Source organism: Cloeon dipterum, chromosome 3, assembly GCF_949628265.1.
Source record: "Cloeon dipterum chromosome 3, ieCloDipt1.1, whole genome shotgun sequence".
Classification (NCBI taxonomy): Eukaryota; Metazoa; Arthropoda; class Insecta; order Ephemeroptera; family Baetidae; genus Cloeon; species Cloeon dipterum.
Window position 1 is genome coordinate 29,413,371 of NC_088788.1, and position 21,490 is coordinate 29,434,860.

Here is a 21,490-nt window from a genome sequence, read left to right on the forward strand (position 1 = left end):
GCGGTGTGCGCTGCTCTCTCGCACGTGGCCAAAAAGCTGCGGGACGTTGATTGATGAAATGCACTGGGGCACACAGATTCAGAGCTCGCTCGCTCGCTCTGCCTGGCTGGATTTGTAGCATTTATAGCACAGAGCGCGGTAATGATTTTTGCCGTCGGCGTGCACACGGTGAGAAAGAGTTATAGCGTGTGTTTCTCTAACAAACGGATCATCACGCCGCTGCGTTGGTTGATTTTAAACTTGCTTGACACGTATTAAATTTTGGTTTAGAAAAAAAAATATCGTCACCTCAAAATTTCCTTGGGGCTGAGTAGATTTTTTTATTTCAAAATATATTTTATGTTACGGATCTTCAGTTACGATTCGACAAGCTATTTTCTAAATCAGAAGAACAATAATTTGCTTGAAAATGAGCTGTTAAATTACATTATCATCATTTGAAAAAATGACAAGGTAAAATTGTCATTGCTCTTCTTCTTGTTTCAGTTTTTAAGTGACCGTGATTCTTGAAGGGTATTTGTTTCAAGAGAGAATTAATAAAAGATGTCCCTTTTTTGGGTAAATTTTATTCGTTTTATTATAGTGATTAATAAAACAAACAATCCTAATGCGTAAGTGGAAACGAATCGGAATCAGAGTAAACCACCCGACCTCATTTGATTTCCCTCGCCTGGTACGATGTCTGTGTCTGGGTTTGTTTGATTTATTGGACGCAACACTTGGCTTGTCATTGCTCTGATTATTTATTAGTCGCTTGCTCGCCGCCCTCACGCGCGCCTCTACTGGCTGCCGCCGTTCCAATATCAATTTCATCACACTCATTCTGCGCCAAATCGCCCTCCAATATGATAAATTTATCGCAACCATAGCTACACAAAATGATTCCTGCGTTTTATTGCGTACGTAACACACCGAAAGCTGGCAAAAAATGTGTGCACAATAAAAGCCAAACATATTGGCCCTCGTTTGATAAATATTTCGGAGAAACTCGACAGAAATATTTTATCTCTACAATTCTGTCTAGATGAAATTAAACAGAAATCTACTAAAAACATGGTGCTGCATTTTTCTGGAAAGTTCGAGCATTTCAATTAATCTCGCTCTTTAAGAAATAGCTGGGAGCTTTTAAGTATAATAGATCCCGTTACGTTTATGAAATGATTGCGAAAGACTCCAATTTGTACGTAACGACTGACTTAAAAAATGTAGATTTAACTTACCAGAGACTGAATGTGTATAAGCGATTTATGAACCAAAGAAAACAAAATAGACTATTAAATGCCGAATTCTATGATTGATGAGAACTGGCGTGGACCAGATTTTCCTTATAGACATATTTGTACACAATTTGCTTGTCATGGTTATCACTATGAACCTAATAACTATTGTAGATGTAAATTCTGTGGCGAGACTTTTATTCAAAAGTGTACAGCAAGAGAATTGACTTTAAGAGAAGTAGCAAAAATATGTAACTGTAGCGGTACAACAACGCGGTCCTGTTTTTTTGTTGGAAGCCAACAATTGTCGGCGGTTTGAATTATTTTAATTTTGCATTATTGTTTAACAGCAGAAAGATGATTTTAAAATAAGAATTCAGTTTTCGTCCGTCAGCCACACGGTGCTGACGTGATTTGTTTAATTGTGCAGAACCCGATTCAAAGGGGTGAGTCCAACCGTCAGTTAACAAAAGAATTTATCACTTATTATTGTAAAACAATTTCAGTTCTGGTATTAGATTAAGTATCCGATCGGATTTGCAACTGTAAACCAATACACCAACCAAATTCTTCATCTGAATTCATCGGTCCTCATCATTTTCATCCCCCTTTGATTGAATTCAATAAATCGTGTACTTTAATTTAATTTAAAAAATTTAAAATGTTTCTTCTTTTTAAGCAAATAGTATCCACGTTTTTTATATATATTTTTATTTATGAGCCTCTATTCATTTTTCTTTGCTCCAACCAACAATCTTTTTTAGGGATATATTCGGTTTCCATAAGAGAAGAGCAGCTTTGTTGACTTTGGGGGAGGAGAGCGGGAATCATATCTGGCGCGGATATACAATTTTCCAATGGGATTTGCCATTTCAGCCGGCAAGACGCAAAGCCCATCGATCAGCGCGTGTGCGAGGATTGTTTATGAAAAGTGAATTCGCGACCGTGAAGAGGGTGGTGTTCGGCTGCGTGTCGTGGATTACGTTTGCCGCAACTCAACGTGCGAACAAACACATAGCATTCGATGGCAAACAATGCCATCGGCGAGCCTTCGTTCGCTCGCTCACTCGCTCCACCCGTCTTGGCAGTCTCAATTGCGCCAGCTTATCTTTGAACAACAAAATAACGCAAACGGCATTCTTCCCCGCCATTATGTATTGTGCTCGGCTGCATTGATTTTTTGCAGCACGAGGAAGATTATCTCCTCCTTTATTACGGATAGTTTGCCCCTCTCTTACTTGGGATTGCGAGCGAGTGCTCATTTACATTTCAGATTCTTTCGCAGACTCGGAAAAATCACTTTTTCCTCCTGTCGGCTGCGCGCACTGTGATTTGTGGTAACGGATAGACGCGTCTGCATAATTTTCCTCGATTGTTTACAGCCTGCCGCATCCTTTCGGTTATTTGCAATCGAAAGAGATTGAAATTACTAGGAGTGGGATATAATTTTCTTTATCTATGCGACTGCTGTAGGAAGCAAAGTTTTGCCATCCTAAGCGCCTGAGCGTGCGTGAGATATGCAAACTGCACAGCAGAGGTGCTTAGCGGAATGCATAAATTTTAATCTTCCGTTCCTTTTAACTTGCTACAATTGAGGTTATGAGAATCCGCACTTTGCTCCGCGCACCTGCAAACTTTCCTGCCGGTCCCATGGCATTTTACCCACGAAGGCTTAACGCAATGAACACTGTCTTAATGGAGAATGATCTGCATGTTTAATGAGCGTACTTTTGTCGTAAATCAGCAACTAAAATGACATTATTATAACACCGTTGCCCTCTGAATCCTTTCCATTCGGGGAATCTTATCAAAATATTAATATCTTTACTTTGCGAGTTAAAATTCCAAAGTGAAACTTCGCAATATTTGAGGGTTTATTCGGTAAATTCAATGATCAATGTTAATGAACGCAGACATACAAATATTTATTCATTTTAAGCCTCGAGGAGAAACAACAATTTAGCAGCCTAGCATGAATGTGAGCAGATGGGATAATGTATTCGTTGAGTAAGTATGAGGCATTAGGGAGGCTCAAACTGGATTCTGTTGAGGTAAGCAAATCAGCAGACGCCCGTGATAAAACTTTAGCCAAGTGCGAGTTTTGCGCAACGCTTAGCGCAAGTGGGAATGCAGAATTCAAAGGTCTGCGAGACTCATCAGTACGTAGAGAGGTCTCTGCCCCTCTCGCCGCTTTATTGTGAGCCTTGGGAAGAGAGGGAATTCAGTCCTCTGGTCGAGTAGCCGCATTGCGCGAATATGGAGATGAACGAAGCGGAATTCAATTTTTCCGCCGCTGGCAATCGTACGCGCAGCCAGAAATTCAAATAATAAGCAGTATAACCGATTCACTTTGCGTCTCTTAAAATTTATCGGAGGTGCATGCCCGGAGAAACAAACGCGAATTCCAGGTAAAACCAAACGAACGATTGCGATCCCTTTTCTGCTGCCGCTTCTGCTGGAATGCAAATCAAAATTGCTCTTGTGGGAATATCGGAGGTCACATATTTTGGCTTGGGTAATTCAGTCGACGGCTCCATTGCTGGGAGGCTTACCGTTCTGCCTTGTTACTTTTCATTAAAATTCACCGCCTGGAATGCAAAGAGAGTTTCCTCCTCCACCCACCGTGAAGGAAAGAGAGGAATAACAATTCAATTATAAAACTGGCATTCATTCAATAAAAGTGGATTGTGTACATGACCCATAATGAAATCAACGCTAAAGCTTTATCCTCATCATCTTAAAAATTAATTCAATTAAATTTGTAAAGAAACTAGAGCCTAACTTAATATGCCGTGTTAAATTTGGTTTATAATTTTTTTACGGCCTTGAATATTGCATTTTCATTATTTATTTTGAAGGCTGAAAATTTTTAATCTGCGGATGGTAAATTCTGAACGTTAGTGTTTTTTTTAATGATATTCGAGCAAATCTTTCATGAGGTACAGTAAAATTTTCTGAATTTATTTTTCCACCCTTTGAGGATAGAAAAATAATTTGGAGAATTTGTTTTAAAAACCTTGTAGGTTTTATCCACTCAACCACCGATTTAAAATCCTTGGGTCGAGGGAAAAAGAGCATCTGTGCTTTCAGCGACGACCTCTCTCGTGTGTTAAAAGTGCGTAAAAAGCGACACACGCAACTTTCTCAAGGAGCAGATTCCTTGGCGAGCAGGCGGAATGCGCTCTTCGAGTGCGCACGGACGGTGAGACAAATTAAATTGGTGTAGTAATCGCGCTCTGAGCGTGCCCCGCCACTCGTCGCAGCCAGAAGGTAGGCTCCAGCTCTTTTAATAATAATTTCCCCCTACAGCAACCTACTACATAAAACTGGAAACCTTGAATGGAGACACGAGGGGTGTAAAAAGAGGAAACTCTTTCAGATATCTTTAATGTATATTTAAGAAGCAAAATTTGCCAACCGAGTTTTTTGTAGGCTTAATTCATTCGATATAATTTGCTCCTAATTTTAAAACAAAAATGTTTGAAATGTGCCGAGAAATCAAAATAGTCTTTATTTTTTATGTATCCTAAAATGGAATCCAAACCATTCTGCATGGTTCAATTTCGCCAATATTTTTTCCAGTTTTGAATTTTTTCTTTGGGTAAATTCTAATCTTTTTATTTTTATTTTTGTTTGAAAGTGAGCGTCATTTGACATCAATCGTTGTTCCCACAGGCAAAGAGCAATGTTTTAATATGCAGTGTGCAGCAGTATATTAAAAAAACTTTCAATCAGATCAACTTATTTGCATTAAAAAGGTATTGTCACTGTGCAGATAACTTGTTTATGAACACTTCATAATCAGCAACTTTTGCAGCTTCACGGGCCTCTTTTTAAGGCCACCGCTTAAAACTCTGCGACAGCAGACAGTATACCGCACATAAAAAGCAATAAAATGGGTCGTTCACCGGGTCTGAAAGTTTGAAATCCCCATTTCATTTCGAGGATATCTTCCGGGACGACTGCTTTAATAATAATGGTTCGCCGGCTATAGTACCCGTACGTACGAATAACCGGCGCGGCAACTTTGCGCCTGCCAGGTTGCCTATCTGGACGGCGTGGCACTCACACACGCCATTATCAACTTTATAAATAGTTTAGCGGCTTCTCTCTCTCTCTCTCTCTCTCTCTCTCTCTCTCTCTCTCTCTCTCTCTCTCTCTCTCTCGCACGGCGCGGCTGCATTTTCATTGCGCTACCGCCCGTAATTTAAAACCGGCTTGATTAACACGCCTCGCCTGCATTAATTTTACAAACACGCGCGCAGCACACACCCTTTCGCCTCCAGCCCGGCCGGCGCATCTCTCTGGCTCTTTGCCGTGTGACTTGCAAATGTGTGTGTCTTGCTGAAAGTTGATACGCTCGCACTGCGTTTGCCTCTAACTTTGCGGTTAATTATTTTGCAAGAGCGGCCAGAAACGGAATGGTGCAGATCAGTCACTGTACACAACACAACGATACACGAGTTAGATGCTTTTAACCATCCCGTTGGCTCGCATTGTTAAGGCACTCTCAGGAGTGTCAAAGCAATGGGAGGTATTTGAGCAGTTCGGAGATCTAATACTGGCTACCCAATGTCAGAGACGGCAAAAAGTGGTTAGTTTAGTGACTCGAAATGCTCAAATTGCTCAACGGGCTGGGAGGCGCACCGGCGCCGACTCGCTACTTGCTGGTTTTCACCTTTCCAGCATGCGTGATTTGGCTTCACGGGACAAATGTCTAGCGTTTCAATGCAGTCCTCGGTGCGGAGGCAAGTGGCCTGGTGCGCCCATGTTATCCGTTCGCGGTGTTATTGGGACCCGGGTTTCAGCATTCGTGCTAGTGCAGTGCGCGCCCTTCCCGGTCCTCGGACAGGGATAAAAAGAGCAAAAAAAACAGGAAGAAGTCCACGTCATGTTTATATTGCAAAATATTGAAGGAAAGATAATGTTAATATGACTCGCTTGTTGATGTTCTAACGTTTCACACGTTGTATGAATTTGTACAAATTTATTAAAAACATCGATGCAACTGCGAATCTTAAGAAAAATTTGATGAGCCCGAAATTTCAAACTTTATGATATGACTGAGTTTTAATCAATTAGCAGCAGGTCGGAATATTTAAATTTTAGAGAATAGCTATGGAAACGTCCTCCATGAAAAATGAACTGGAATGTGATTAAAATATTCGACAAAATTAGCCAGAAAATATTTTGGCTTGTAAGATTTCTTGAAATATTTACAAGGAAAAGATCATGCTGAAAAGAGGTGACATTATCACTAGTGACAAAAAATGAATTAATTTATAAAGATTGATAAGCATGTTTCAATTTTTCTTTTCGAAACAAGCAAGGATATATTAAGCACGCTTTGCTTTATCCTCTATTTTAGCAGCCTAGAAGAAGTAAAAATTGATTGCACCATGGCGCGCATATATGTAATATTTTTTTGGTGCGATGGCTGTCCGTGTTTGAGAATCCAAAAAATATCGAAAAGATGATTGAGATGATCGTAGAAGGAGAACAAAGTCATTTTCCTAATCCACTTCCCCAAAAAGCATTTTCTTCGACAAACTTTTCCAATTTCGCAGATAACGCTTGGCTCAAGGAGTTTATTTTCAGGTGCTGCCGTTTGAAAAGTGAAACCTTTCCGTGCAAAGCCGCACCGGCTATATTCCACCGTTGTCTTGTAACTCAATTAAAGTATCGAAAAACTGCTCCGGCCGTCAATTTTCCTTTTCAGTTTGAAAACTCTTTTACCCGCGGCGCAGGAATAAAAAGACAAAACTCGAACGAGAGGTAAATGTGCTGTGTGGGCGAGAGGAAAACTTTGATCTTACCTGCAGATATCCGCCGACGCATGTAGTCGCGTTCACCAGGGTGCCAACTTTGAATTTCTTGAATTTTATCCTCATAATCCAATCACGCGGCGTGCCCCGGAACAAGCGGAATCGATACCAGCAAGTCATGGGTTTGCCTTCGTTAATCGAAGTCACCTCGGGACTTGAGACGTCCTCGTAGATCTCCACAGTCTTGTTACAGTGATCCTTTTTCGGCTCGACTGAAACAGAGTAATCGTGTCTTTTAGATAACGCAATCAGCCGCAGTCTGAAAAAGTTGTGCCGCAAAACGGGATAATATTCAAAGCTGCGTTTGGTCGGGTACAACCAAATTCAACTCGTTTCTGTGCTCTTTAAAAAAAGTATTGTTTGGTTTGCGGGGCGAATTCATCCGGCGAAAGAGAAGTTCCACGGGAATCACTCCTGGAATGGCGACCATCAAAACAAATCCAATTTTCCACCAGGAACACCAAACACAAAGAGCAAACCCGCTGCTCCGTCGGTTTCCCTTTTGCACATGGCCAATGTCTGCCTTAGCCGGCGGGTGAGATGAGAATTTTTATGCAAATTGAAAAGAATTACAGAGAGCATGAAAATGGGATTAACATCGACCCGGGTGCGCTTGGCGGCGGCTATACACGCAAAAACGAAACAGAATTTCATTAGTGTTATGGCTGGTGTTCTGCTCCGCTCGCCGTTGAGCAAGCTGCGTTACACGCGAAAAACATTTCCATTATCATCACACCCAACCGTAGGCCCACGCACGTTTGCTTTTTTTAAATAAACAGACGCCCGTCTCTTATTTACAATTCGAAATAAAAAAGACCCTAGGCTGATTCGGGGATGAGAAAGTTTGTCTTTTACACTGAAAGTGAATTTCAGAGAGGGCTATATTTTTATTAGAATGGTTCGATCGAATAACTTTGTGTTTATTTTTTCTTTAGTGCGACTAAAGCTGAATAAATATCCTGAAAAACTCCACCTAAGTCTTGTTCGCCAAGAGCACTAAAAATAGGATATGAGCGTAAAAGTTTGCTTCCGTAATCTTTTCTACCCGTGCTTCGTCTGATGCGCAGGCAAAAAAGCTCTACTCTCTGTCATCGACGCGATTCTGAAAATGTTGAAGGGCAAAAAAGCGAGGCGAGAGGGCGTTTGTGAATAATTCAAAAGTTGTGCTCGAAATGTGTTCCGATAGAATGGTTCCGCTGGCAAACAAGACTCTTTTATTGCACTCAGCTGGAGATGATTGGAAGCAGGTCAATTGGAAGGCGATTGCATCGCAAACAGCAGCGATTCGATCTGCTCTCGCGCGTCCACTTCGCACACGTCGCTGTGTACTCCGATGCTAACAATGAGAGAATTTCATGTGCCAGCACAAATTGAAGCAGCGAGAGTGCGAGATTGGTGCACGCGTTCTGATATGGTTTGCCAGTAAATATGCTGATTGAAAAGTTGAGTTAATTCAACAGGGCATCCGTCGAGTGCACTCTGACTCAACGCTTGCGAATAATATAGATGTAAACTATTGACTGTCTCTTGTTTATTGATTATGAGAATATTAAAATGTATATTTTAAAGTTAAACTTGCAAAAGGCGCCACAGTGTAACTCGTTTATTTCAAATATTCCTAGGGCTGTGAATTGTAGATGGTTTTTGGGGCAAAATATTTGAATATTTTAAAATTATTTTTACAACACATAAGACGTATTTTAGACGATTTCCGACTGCACTAAATTTAAAGCGAATTTTGTATTTAATATTTTCGGTCTTTTGGGAGCGCTTCGATTTCTCTATTTTTAAACATTTTAATTTTTCTCCAAATTATGCTATGCACCATTCTCAGTTGATGAGCCATGAAAATGCTTGGCACGCAAAACGAGTCACTCTAACTGTCAACGTCCACTTGATGTGTGAAGCGGAGGAAGGTCAAAAGCCGCAATGCTGTGAACTCGCGACGCATGCCTGAGTTGGGCGGTAATGTGGAGAGTGCAAACAACCGCCGATATTCATCATCGTTTGGCCCTGCCTGCATTGTTTATTTAGATAAACGCGCGCGTTGACTTGCATCATGAAACACACCCAGAGATATATGGGGAACGTTTTCCTCGTCGCGTCCGCAGCGTTTGCGTAACATGTATGTGATATGTACACTCAGCGTGCGCGTTCACTTTTGAATGTGTGCACACCGCGCATTGTGTATGTGTGTACGAACGTCGTGTTTTCTATATTTTGAGTACCTGCCTGGCACTGGGCCAAGATCGATTTTAAAACAGGGTCATCACCGGCTGCAGGCCTCGACCCGCCCGCCAGCTGCCATTATGCGAGTGTGTATGTGTGTGTGTGTGTTATTCAGCCATTCAAAAGTTCCCCTTTTTCATTGCTCACCAGCAAGCAAGTAGAGGAAAAAATCGCGGACTTTTTTAGCGTGTGCTGCTCTCCCGCGCTCGAGGGTCTTTTCAAAACAGCGCCATTAACACACACGATAGAGTCCGCTGGCTAAGGGCACACGCACTATTCAGTGCGTGGCCTTTTTATATCCAACATTACCAACCGTACAAACCAAATTAAAATTCTGGTAGTAATAAAACTAATATGTTGTTCAATTATTAACAAAAAATATCAAAACTAAAAAGTCCCAATGGCTTTGTTTCTATGAGCAAGGATGTTATAACAACTAACTAAGAAGTGTATTTTAGGATTATGGTAATGTACAACATCCATTGCTCAAATTTATTTCATGAGAGCTTTGCACAAACAGCGTAATTGAAAAGTAAATAAGGAACTCTCATTCAGCTCAACGAAAAGTGTTGGCCGAGCAGCCATGGACGGCCGAATTCGCTAAATTTGGCGAAAGCACACACGCACTGCTCGTGTTTACCGTGTGTACGCTGTCGTGAATTCTTTGGATAATTTACTCTGCAGGACTGCTTGTAGTTTTGTTGTTTACCTGGGTTGTTGGGCAGTAAACAAACCGTTCACGCAAACTGCTGTTGATTTAACTGCTTTTCTGGTCCGAAAATTTCGGACGAGCACAGACCATACGCAAATGAAATGCAATGTTTTGTTTTCCGAATTCGGTAACTGTTAATATAAGCCATAATTAAGGTTTGGAGAGCTTTCCAGCGCAAATTGAATTCAATTTCAAATGGACAACTGGTGATTTCCTGCTTCCCTAATAGGATTGAATTACGCGCAGCAAATGATTTTGGTGCTACATCAAAAGAGAAACATTTATGTGAGTGCTTTAATTAAAACATGAATGATTTCAATCGTCCAGGGTTGGTATTCAAACAAAAGGTTAGCTTTGAAATTGTAGAGCAAAGCCAAATGAACAATTTTCAGATTTATAAGAGGAGAGTTGTTAATAGTTGAATTTTCACCGCAATATTTTATCTTAAAGGAAAAATATAGATGTAAAAATTTTTAATGTGTTGCGAAAAAATCAGAAAATCAGGATACCACTGGAATTTATGTTTGCATACAAGGTAATAATTTTAATGACACTCTGATTTTCAACACATCTTTATATTATATTTTTCGATGTCCATTCTTTTTATTAACGCAGGGTCTTTGTTCATTTTAATATTATTGCCTCAATGCCGCGACGGTCTCCTTAATTAACGAATGCATCACAAAAGAATGAAGCTCTCACCCTCAGCAATTCGTGGGTAAAATTTGCAGAAAAAAATCAGTGGCTTAATTAACCCCCGCCACAAGCAGAGAAGAAAGAACTGCCAAACGTAGGTGTTGAATTGGTCCAAAACAAATTACTCGCATCTCCTCCTTGCCACGATTGCTCTTCTGTTTACTCACGGCAAGCATGGAGAGGTAAGTATGAAGTTGTGTTAGGGGCGTCAGAAAGCTCGGCCGCACTCGAATGAATAGTGAATGCTCGTAATCAGACACTGAAGGCACTAGATTCTCGGAGGGAGGGTCGGCGTGGCGCCCGTCACTCTCTCTTTACAGCACTTCTTGCCGTCTCTCTCAATTACAGGCAACACCTTGGCCTGCCACCCGCTCACCCGCCCGCCCGCACTTGCTAGCCCTTCCGCTCGAATATTCGCACCGATGCATTATTTACGCCGAGCACCAGCAGCAGCCTGCCTGTGTCAGTTGGGCCAATGAAAGAGTCCTTGAATGCTCCTCTCGCTCTCGACCTCTTCAACGCCTACAACTTTGCGCTCGCACTTCTGACCTAGTTAGATTGGGCATGATTGCGTTTGTGTGTAAACATCCCGGGGAAGACTGCACAGCAGCTGTCGCAATTGGATGAATTCATTCTGCAAAGGCAAGAGGGTACAGGTTTGCATGTGAGGCTAAATGATTGTCGATTGCCATTTGAAAGTCGGGCCAAATATTTGCGTGCCTGTATTATATTTCCATAAAGTTGGTCGATTTTCCTCGTTCTCAAACTTTGACGAACTTGTTTGGTATTTTAGAAAGGCTGCGTTGTTTGCCATGGGCTTGATTTAAAGTTTGAAATAATTTGTTTTACCCAAAGTTTAGTTTTGTTGGGCAGCCGTGTTGTGTACACAAGTAATATGCATATAGTATGGTGAGACGCAAATTAAAATACAGATTGTTCCATCACATAATAGATTCAGAAACATCCTTGCTCTCTTACGACTCCATGCACTGTTACATTCTGCGTCGAGGACCTGTCTGATTTTTAAGATAATACACAAAGGACTCAGAAAAATGGAACTTTTTCCTCGTTGCCGACTGCAAAGGAAAATAGGCTGTTCCCATTAATTAATCGAATTTTTCTATTCCTTTAATGTATGCAATGTTGTAGACTTATGTGAGAGTGCCTTGGGAAACAAATGAAGTAATGCGGATGGCTCAAACTTCCACCGTTGTCTTAACGTTTATGTTGGTAAAAGAGTCTCTGAAGGCCGAGAATTTAATATGGTGCGCAACAGAACGCATTTATAAGACTTAGAAGCTGAAAGTGCCCATTCCAAGCAGAACGCAACACACACATAACACATTCCCCCCTGCATTTGTTGTAAATCTGCCAGCATAATTAAGTCATTATTAAACTTGAGTGCCATCCCTTCGACGTTGTGGAACGCGCTCGTTGCCGCCACTCTAGATCCAGCCCGAATTTCCCCCATTCCCGGCGCGGCGCTTACGAGCGTTTCCAATTTCGCAGCAGGGGTCATCTTGAACGCCGGCCACTTATTCTTCTCTTCCGTAGAGTGCGCGCGGGCTTTATAACACAAATTCTTCGCAGAAAATGTATTTTCACGCCAGAGTGTGCGCGTGTGTTAAACGGAAGGGGATGATACTTTGCGAGCCGAAATGTGTGTCTTCTTTCAAAGCCGCGCTGCTGCCGTTGGCCGAGAGTAGGAAACTTTGTCAAGCGAGCGGCTCCGATTCCCAGCACTTAACTCCAAGTGCGAGGAGGGCCTCTGAAAAGACTGCCGCCGCCTATGAATATTCATTCTAGAGAAGCACCGAGGGGATGCAGCTCTGGCGAGAGAGTTGCCTACTTTCCAGGGTGATAACCATTTTTCCGCACCGCCGTGTCCTCTGCTACCACTTCGGCTTAATACATTTTCGCGCGCCTCGCTCCTTCTCCGCCAGAATTTTCACTTTGCTGCCAGTTGAGGTGAATAATTTATAGCGCGAAATCTCAGGGGAGCCTCTTTTTTGCTCTCGGTCCGGACAGATAATTGATTCAAATTGATCGAAACTGCCGGGAAACAGGTTGGTGTTTGGCTCACAATCAGAAAACTGTAAAAATGTATAAAAGGATATGAAAATATTTCAGGTTAAAAGTTGGCTATTTTGCAAAGATTGAAAATATAGAGGGTATAGAATTCAATTATCGGGCTTTGTCAGACCGAGAAAGAGATCAGATTGATTCAAGTTCCACTTGCTCTTCAAGTCAACTGTGCGCTCTCGAATGTTCCGTGATTCAAACATTTTGTGAGAATCGCATTCCTCCTACTCTTAATTTAGCGAATTGTGTACTAATCTTTTTTGCGAGCGACAAAAGGGAGACTGAATGCTTTGTCAAAAGCCACTCGATGAATTATTCCTCCTTTTGCAACCGAGTCAATTCAATTTGAATAATTCCAGTTTGGTAGATGGAAGCAGTCGTAAGAGGCTTTTAATTTCTCATTATTCTTTACGAATCGAATTGGACCTCTTAAAGAAGTCAGGAGCTCCTAATAAGATTACTCGGGAAGCAGCTTGTGCGAGAGAAAATCTTGCCAGACGTTTCTCAATGAATACAGCAGTTATGGTGTCTCCGCGTACAAGGAAAATCTGAGGCAAAATTGTTAGCTCCACTAATGATTCCTGTAGAGCCCTGATGGTGCTCCCTTTTATAATTGTGGAATAAAACCCAGCCCAAGCTATATTTGGTGCGCCTCCCTCGCTTGGATGGCCTGCAAATCAAACAATGCGTGATGTGGGTCGAAAAACAAGAGTCGCCCTCGCAAACAAACAAACAAGCCCGGCACTATGAAACTGCCTCTTTCCTTTTTTCTGGGTTGGAAAAATCGCAATTGCCACTTTGCCACGATTTTGCATTCATTGAATTTTGCTGGTCGGCGCTGGGGGCTGACGGGGTAATTTATTTCAAACGCGCTACCAGCCAGCAGCGCAGCAAAAACAGTGGCGAACGGGCGAGAACCGCTGGAGCGCGCAAAAACAGCAACATTTGAGGTAAAACTTTCGCGTGCAGGCAAAACCAAAATTTATGTAGCGAAAATAAAACGTAATAAACTATTTTATACTATAACACATTTTTATGGACGTGAAAATAAAAAAGGCAGCTGTGCGGATCGTTGGCTATAGCCCGAAATGTGAAACCAATTAGCTGGAACGCACATTTATATATAATATGTATAGCTTGAACAGACATCGATGCATCGGATGGAGAGAAGCAAACATAACAACCAGATGGCTAGGGCCATGGCTTTAACTCTTGATCATTAAACAGGGTCAAAATAAATTTACAATCCACAGACGCTTCATCTAAGTAGATCTATAGAGATACAAAGAGTTCATTGAATTTAATTTCAGGAAATGGCTTGCTTTTCGTTGGAAACATTTTGCACGACACAAAGCACAGTTTAACTTTTGGACAATTAGGGTGTTGCCCTTTGCTTTTCGGCGTATCTTTGTGCACGGTCTGTAATTCACAGTGCTGCGTGGTTTATTATTTTTACGGCCGGCGTCTACGGAGAGAGGCCAGTCCTGAGTTTGACAATGTTATCATGGTGTGGCCAATGAATAATAATACGGCCCTGCTTTATTATTACGGCAGACGGGAAACACAAGTGTGTGTACACAGGCGGCGAAACAGAGAGGGGCTGTTGGTGGGTGCTGTGTGCATCTTGCCTATAGGGCTCTCTCGGCCCGCTCATCGACCCATTTTCTTTATCGACCACCCGGCCACCCGCCCGCCCGCCACCAGACGACAAAGAGCGCCCCTTTGCCACATTTTTTGCCCCCACGAAATGTCAGAGCCACTTCAAATAATGAGTTCGGACTCGGCTGCTTAATTGGCGCCGCCGAACTCATCTGCTCAACCCCCTTTATTTCGCAGTCAGCGATACTCCGCTGCCTCTCTACTTGCACGATTTGCCTTTCTCCCTGCCTGCAGCTCGCGCGCGCGGATATCTCCCTCGGCGTGCCCCTTGGAGCAAGAGAAATGAAAAAGGTCAAGAAGTTCTCATTCTGCGCGCTCTTCTCTCTTTTTATCTGCCTGCCTTTCTTTTCAGCTCTGCCTTCCTGATGAGACGTACGCACTCGAGATTCATGCATCGCTAACTCTTTCAATTTGGAGGGCTGCATGCTCGGCGTGCCAGATCGGAGCGTTCAATCAGCTAAAAATTCGCATTTGAGTGTTTCCTACGTTGAGAATGTTGCGATCAACCAGCTCAAATACGTGGAATATCTGCCTGCTCGGAAGGGAGATATTTTAGACTGGTTTTTTGTTTCAGTAGAGCAATGTTTTGGATTATCTTAATGCAACTATAGCATTCAGTTAAAGAAAATGAATTACAATCATTGAAAACATTTGCATCAAATTATGGAAGTTGAACAATATAGTTATTATATTAAAAAACATTTTGAATAAAAAAATCGACAGTTATACTTTTCACAGGTTCTCATTGATGCCAAAGAAATTTTTATAGAAGAAGATAACGATTTGTCAGGATAATCAGATGAAATTTACACCATCGATCAGTCTTTACACAAAAGAAGATCACAAGAGAAACGTCGTCCAAATTTTGGTTTTTGCCGATTTTACACAACGTTTTTGTCGTATTTTATAAAACTAATTTTAAGTTACGGTGCAATTTAAAAAGTAAGGTAAGCGTTGAGCTCCTCTCACCTAGCCCGATCGAGTGAAACCAAATTTGAGGTCATATAGGTCAAGGTCAAAGGTGACCGAGGGTTATTTCAAAATTTTTGAGGTGTACGTGTTCTTTTGGGATTTTAAAAACCAGTGCCATCTTTTAAAAATGTGAAATCCCCCTCATAAGTGGTCCCAGGGTACGTGTGAACTTTTTTGAAAATTTTAAGGTGATTTGAAATAAATTCAATTTTATATCTCAAAAAACACCAATTTTTCGATTTTTGCATTAGTTGTGATCGCCAGAAATGCAAAAACTGCATACCGTTCGACTTTGCTTAACTTACCTTGGTGCTCACCCCCAATCTCTACTGACAATAATTTCATCCTCACGAATATTTTAACCGTCGCAATATTTTGATAATTTAAAACTGGAATTTAAAAATTTGACACTCCTGTTTTGAAAAAAGGTAGAGGGTAGTATTGCGAGACGATTTAAAACATATTTGAATGTGTAAGACGCATAATAACGATTTAACAGCCAAATATCTAAGCGTTTTAGTGCTCTATTTTACCGCATTTAATTGAATTTAAATGCATTCGCCTGTGGTATACTAGTCCTTAGATTTAGTCATATAACATTACTAGTGCGCTGCTTTCAATGATTTCCCTTTGACTATTTTAATTTACCACAGCCTATAATTCGAAAGCCAAAATAGCATGCAAAGCTTTAACAGCTTATCTGAGTGCGGTTTAATCAAACTTTGGGTCTGCTCTGCCTGCGAACGTAAATTAAACAATATATTAATCGGTCCAGCAGCGTGTGCTTTTGGCGGGTAGTTAATGATATCGAAGCCACGCCAGGATGAAACTTTCGCCATGTGGTTGCCCTCGCTAGCAGTAGAAAGCCGCTTTTCCACGGATGATGTTCGACTCTATCAAATTTGCGCGAATGCGTGTTCCGAGCAGTGTGCATGAAATGAGCACACGTAAAGCGTGCATTAAGCGGCTTCGGCTGGTTAAAAAAGCAGCCACATATTCGCTCTTTTCCTCTCGTCTTTGGCACACACGGAAAAGCTGTTCGCATGAATAATGGAGCCGCGTTCGGTTGCTCGGCCCCTTTGATCGACCACCAACACACGCCAAGAACGAAAATTTTCAATAAACTGCTCGCCGCAAAAATTTCATTAAAAAGTTTGCCACTTTGATGGCCGGCTTCGGGAGGTGCTAAACCTTTTGCCGTAAGCTCCACCAGCATACCACCGAGCGCGCGCCGTCAAAGTTTTATTCGGCTGCCTGCGCTTGTGAGCACACCGCCGTTTCTACTAAATTACTGCCTCTGCAAAATGTACACCTGTGCTTCTCATTTATAAACAAATGAAAAATATATTCACCGCCGCACACATTCATGAATATTCTCGGCTGGGAGCAGCGAGAGCACTCACTGGATCGCCCGAGACCACCTCAAATATATGGTCTGGAGCTATATAAACACGTAAAAAGTGACATTGGACCAGGGATTCCGCAGTTAATCACTTCATCTCGAGTGAATTAAATATTGATTCCGAAATTAGATCTAACTCTCGCGGAGTTCAATTAAAGAAATAAATCCTACCGCTAACATATCGATCTTAAAGAGCCACAGGACATGACAAGCAGAGATATTAATATGTAAAATAGGTATATAATTAATTCCGAAAGGATTATGCATTATTTCTCGAGATACCAAAAGAACAACTTAAGAAATATTGACGTAGACTGATTAAAAGGAAAAAACATGGTTAACTTAATAACTCTGACGGAAAAGTTGGCTATATCATAATGTGATTTACTCCGCAATAATTACTTCATGCGGTGTTCAAGTCAACGAAGGCCGGTTTTTGAGACGTTCCCGGTCCGTCATGTCAGCCAGAGAATGACAACACACACACACTCACGCCGGCCGACCAACCGCGCAGCGCAGTAAAAATTTCATCACGCGGCTGATACACGCATCTCTTTCCCGTTCTTCCTCCCTCGGTCGTCTGCCTGCATATGCATTAAACGGAACAAGCGCTGCTTGATAGAGCGTTTTATGGCGAATAAAGCCTAATTCGAAAGAGTCACACTCTAATGCGGCTGCTGTGGTGCATGCATAAAAAAGTTGGGAGCGGATCGATCGCACGAGTCAAGCGTTCTGTCGGCCGATCGACTTAGTTGCACTGCAAATGGACCTGCCACCAGACGGATTATTGGTTTTTTGATTGACACCCTCCGATACACCGGTGGTGCATTCGCAGCCTTTTATCACGTCATAAACATGCAAAGCACGCGAGCGATTAGTTTTATCTATTCATTGGTCTCGAAAATGAGTGTTGGACATGCTTGCTGACCTAAAAAAGGAAATTAATGTTTCTTTTTGTTCAAATGTTTCAACAACTCACTTAATATTTTTTGGCAATTATTTAGTCAACTCTGGAGAATATGATGCAACTCCATCATTAGCCGTTAAGGGAAATTATTTGGGCTTTGCACATCGCTACTTTGGACACATCTTGAGAGTGGATATCGAAAAGTAATTATGTTAGTGATATGTTTTCCAATCCACTTTGCTCTTCCGCTTTTGGTCCATTAGGACCGTGCAGGAAACTCGGGTGAGCGCTGGTTCAGGGAATGCATCCGCTACCTGATCACAATCTCGTGGAAAAGCTGGTATGTGCTTGTGTGAGGGGACAACCATGTTCACTATTGATTCATTGGGAGCAGGAAATCTGCTAGGATTCGAGTAGGTACTAAAAATATTTGTTTTCAACCAAATAATAATATGTTTGGATTTTACTAGTTTATGCTAAGTATTGCATAAGGAGAGAAATTCACAAGTCTCAACAAAAATCTATTTTATCGTATCTTGAATGCCGCAAAAGCGTCCGCATCTTGTCTGGGCATGTAGCTGGCTTTCAAAAGTGATAAATGCCTCGAAAAGTACTTGTGAAAAGTTTATAATTCCTTCCGTTTCGTTGCCTCTCTTGCTTACCAATGCGGCGAAAAAGTAAACTCTGAGCCGCAACCGGCTTTTTGTTTACAGTGCGCGCAGATTTTGCGTATTCAGATCTCACCCGTGCTTAGTCGGCACAAGTGAAATGATGCGGTCGGCGAAACTCGCTGCTGAGAGATAGCTCTGCAGGATTCCATCCCTCACTGCCGAGCGAGCAAACGTGCCTTCGCCGAGGACGCCGAGGAGAAATCTAAGCACATATCCCTCATTGCGCGTGGAATTCTGCATCCACAGCACTCGAGTGTGAAATTAGACTGGCCCGCCGCACTCAGTCAGTCAGACGCACGCAAGCGGCGGGCGAGAACATACAATTCACTGGCATTACCATCAGGGGCACGAATAATGTGCTGCCGCCGCATAATAAAAGACGCTGCCGTCTCTCGCACCTCTGACATACACGGTTAATGCAATCACAGCGACTCTTAATGAAAATGAATGTGGTTGCCGCAGCGGCAGAGTACCCTCGGCTCGCTTCAATTTCGTCGCAACTAATTGTTTCTAGCTGCCAAAGTATGTCTGTTTGGGACTTCTTCTCCACCCGCACGGAGACACTTTCTGCTTTAATTTGCAAAATTCCATTTCATGGTGGTTGCTGTGTAGCGTGTTTCTGCAAAGCTGCCGCATTTAGTTTTAAATGAAGTACCTCTGCTAGCCTCTGACAGTGAACTGAGGGATATTTTCATGCTAAATCCGTTACTAAAAAAATAACGCTTAAATTTTTATACTAAGCTATTTTTCAATCATGAGAAGCATATATATATGTATTTATTTAATGGCGATTGGTAGCATTATGATATTACATGAACATCTAAAGAGTGTAGAATAAAAATTTTAATATTTTTTCATTGTTCAGACCTTAAAAGCCATGTTTATCAAAGGATTGATAAAGGATGGAAATGATGGTTGGTTATAATATCTTTACAGTTTAAAATTCCATGAAAATACAGTTGGTACAGCTGATACTATTTTTAGACGGGTAGGCTCTTTGCTGTTATTGTAGTATTTTTTATAGTTCGGTAAGCAGTTTCACATTATAGTTTTAAATCATTTTTTTTGAATCTGCAATTTAATATATTCTACGCCACTTAAATAAGTGCAGAAACTTCTTACAAATTTTTTACATCTGCTCCATCTGCTGAAAAACTGATAATGCTGTAAAAGCATACCAATCAAAATATTTGAACTTGTTTGATAACGTAATTTACGTCTAAATCCCTAAAAACACTTGCAAACCCCCAACTTTGCTGGGGATCTCTAAATACAATAGATCGCGATACGTCTATGAACTGGTGGCCAAAGACTTAAACTTTTTTGCTACAGATCTTAAAATGAAATATGATCTCCCTGAAACTGATAATTATAAGAAGTTTGTTAACATAAAGATTATGAATAGACGCTTGATTTGTGATGCATTTTATGAAACTCAAACAATGATGAATGGGAATTGGAGGGTGCCGAATTTTGAAGATAGACATGTATTTACTCGATTTGCATGCCATGGATATCACTATTTGTTCTGTGCAACTCAGATGTACCATTATGAACCTCAGGAGATTTGTAAATGTAGATTTTGTGGAGAACAGTGTGAAAAATACCATATTTTGAAATGTATAGTAAAAAGAATTAGTTTAAGAACAGCAGCGAAGACTTATAAGAATTGATTGTATAGGATTAGTGTCGCACGCATATATGCGTTTAATAATAAATTCATTCATTCAAACCCCCAACTTTTCTTTCAATTTTATTTTGTTTGTTTTTCTTTCCCGAAGCCAGCTTTTGTTTCGTTAAAAAATCAACTGCTGTCACATCTCACTAGCGTGCTTGAGAGCCACAAAAACTCACTTTCCCACTCGTCTATCCCCTTGTAATCATATTTTCTGCGGCTTGCAAAAAGACAGGGCCAAATGAAGGCTTTATTTGCGCTAGAGTAATTTATGTGGGTGTTATCTGGAATCTGCTCATCTCCGCCGAGCAGCCAGCAAGCGGAATTGTAAATGATGTTCTCAAGACACATAAGTTGTCTGCGGTTGGTTCTTATTATGGGGGAGCTAGCAGGCGGTGCATGGACCGACATCGAGAGAGAGAGAGAGAGAGAGAGAGAGAGAGAGAGAGAGAGAGAGAGAGAGAGAGAGAGAGAGAGAGAGATCTTGGCTTGGTGTGCCCGCCCCTTGTTTGCTCTGCTAAAGACTTGGCTGGTGTGTCGCCACTTCTCAACTGGGCTGTGTGTGTATTACATGGTCTTGGCCAAGGTTTTTGCCCTCTTTTTTCTCCCTGCTCTCGGCAAACATGCTTTGAGGTGGATAAAGCACGTGCAGCACCAGCGCTAGCTGCCACTGTTGGCGTCGGCGGTGTGGTTCTTGCATATATAAACGCTGCCATAAGTATTCATGCGCGAGCGTTGTCACCGTATTTGTGTGAAATTGTAGAAAAGCTTGCTTGCTTTCAATTAAGAGAGAATGCAGAGGAATCTCTTGCTGCGTGCATCCTTCGTCGCCGTGATTAGTTTATGCACGGGCTTGTCTCACAATGGAGCACTCCAGAGGCACCTCTTAATTGAATTGTACCACGTCTTTCCAGCTAAATCAAGTTGTAGACTCAGCACTTAAGGAACTTATATCTCAACTTGTCGCGATGCATTTTAATTGCTGTCGCCTCCAAGACGGATGAATCTTGCATGCAGTCTTCTCGCAGTGTGGCCAAATGGTTGATTGCAACCAGAGTTATGCAACCTGCTTCGTAAGCGTGTCAAGCACTTTGCCTAATGAAAATTTATCGTAAAATCTGTTGAAAACATCAATGCAAATCTAAAACTGGTTTTTATTCCTTTGGTGCATCTCTAATCCATTTTATATAATATTCTTCATTATGTTAAGAACTGTCTACACGACATTTTTTTTTCAAAGAAACGAATTTTTCTCCCACTGCAACACCACAAAGTTTGATTTCAATTTGGATAAATTAAACTGACTTCTAATAAATGGGAACCTTATTAGTCTAATTCAATTTTTGGAGTTTCAAACGCATTCCGTCAACCTGAAAACTTTGATTGAATGCCTGCCAACGCACAATAGCCGCTTGTTGATAATTGACCGAGTTTCGTAACTCT

The 21,490-nt window shown here is 41.5% G+C and overlaps 1 protein-coding gene across 2 annotated transcripts in view; it reads right to left on the bottom strand.

Annotated features, from left to right (window-relative positions):
* LOC135939406 (uncharacterized) overlaps positions 1-21,490 on the bottom strand; it is a 72,038-nt gene that overhangs the window by 36,504 nt on the left and 14,044 nt on the right. For both annotated transcript variants that reach the window (XM_065483748.1, XM_065483749.1), the window contains exon 2: positions 7,034-7,254. In XM_065483748.1, coding sequence (XP_065339820.1) covers positions 7,034-7,254 — 221 coding nt within the window. The remainder of the gene's footprint in view (positions 1-7,033; positions 7,255-21,490) is intronic.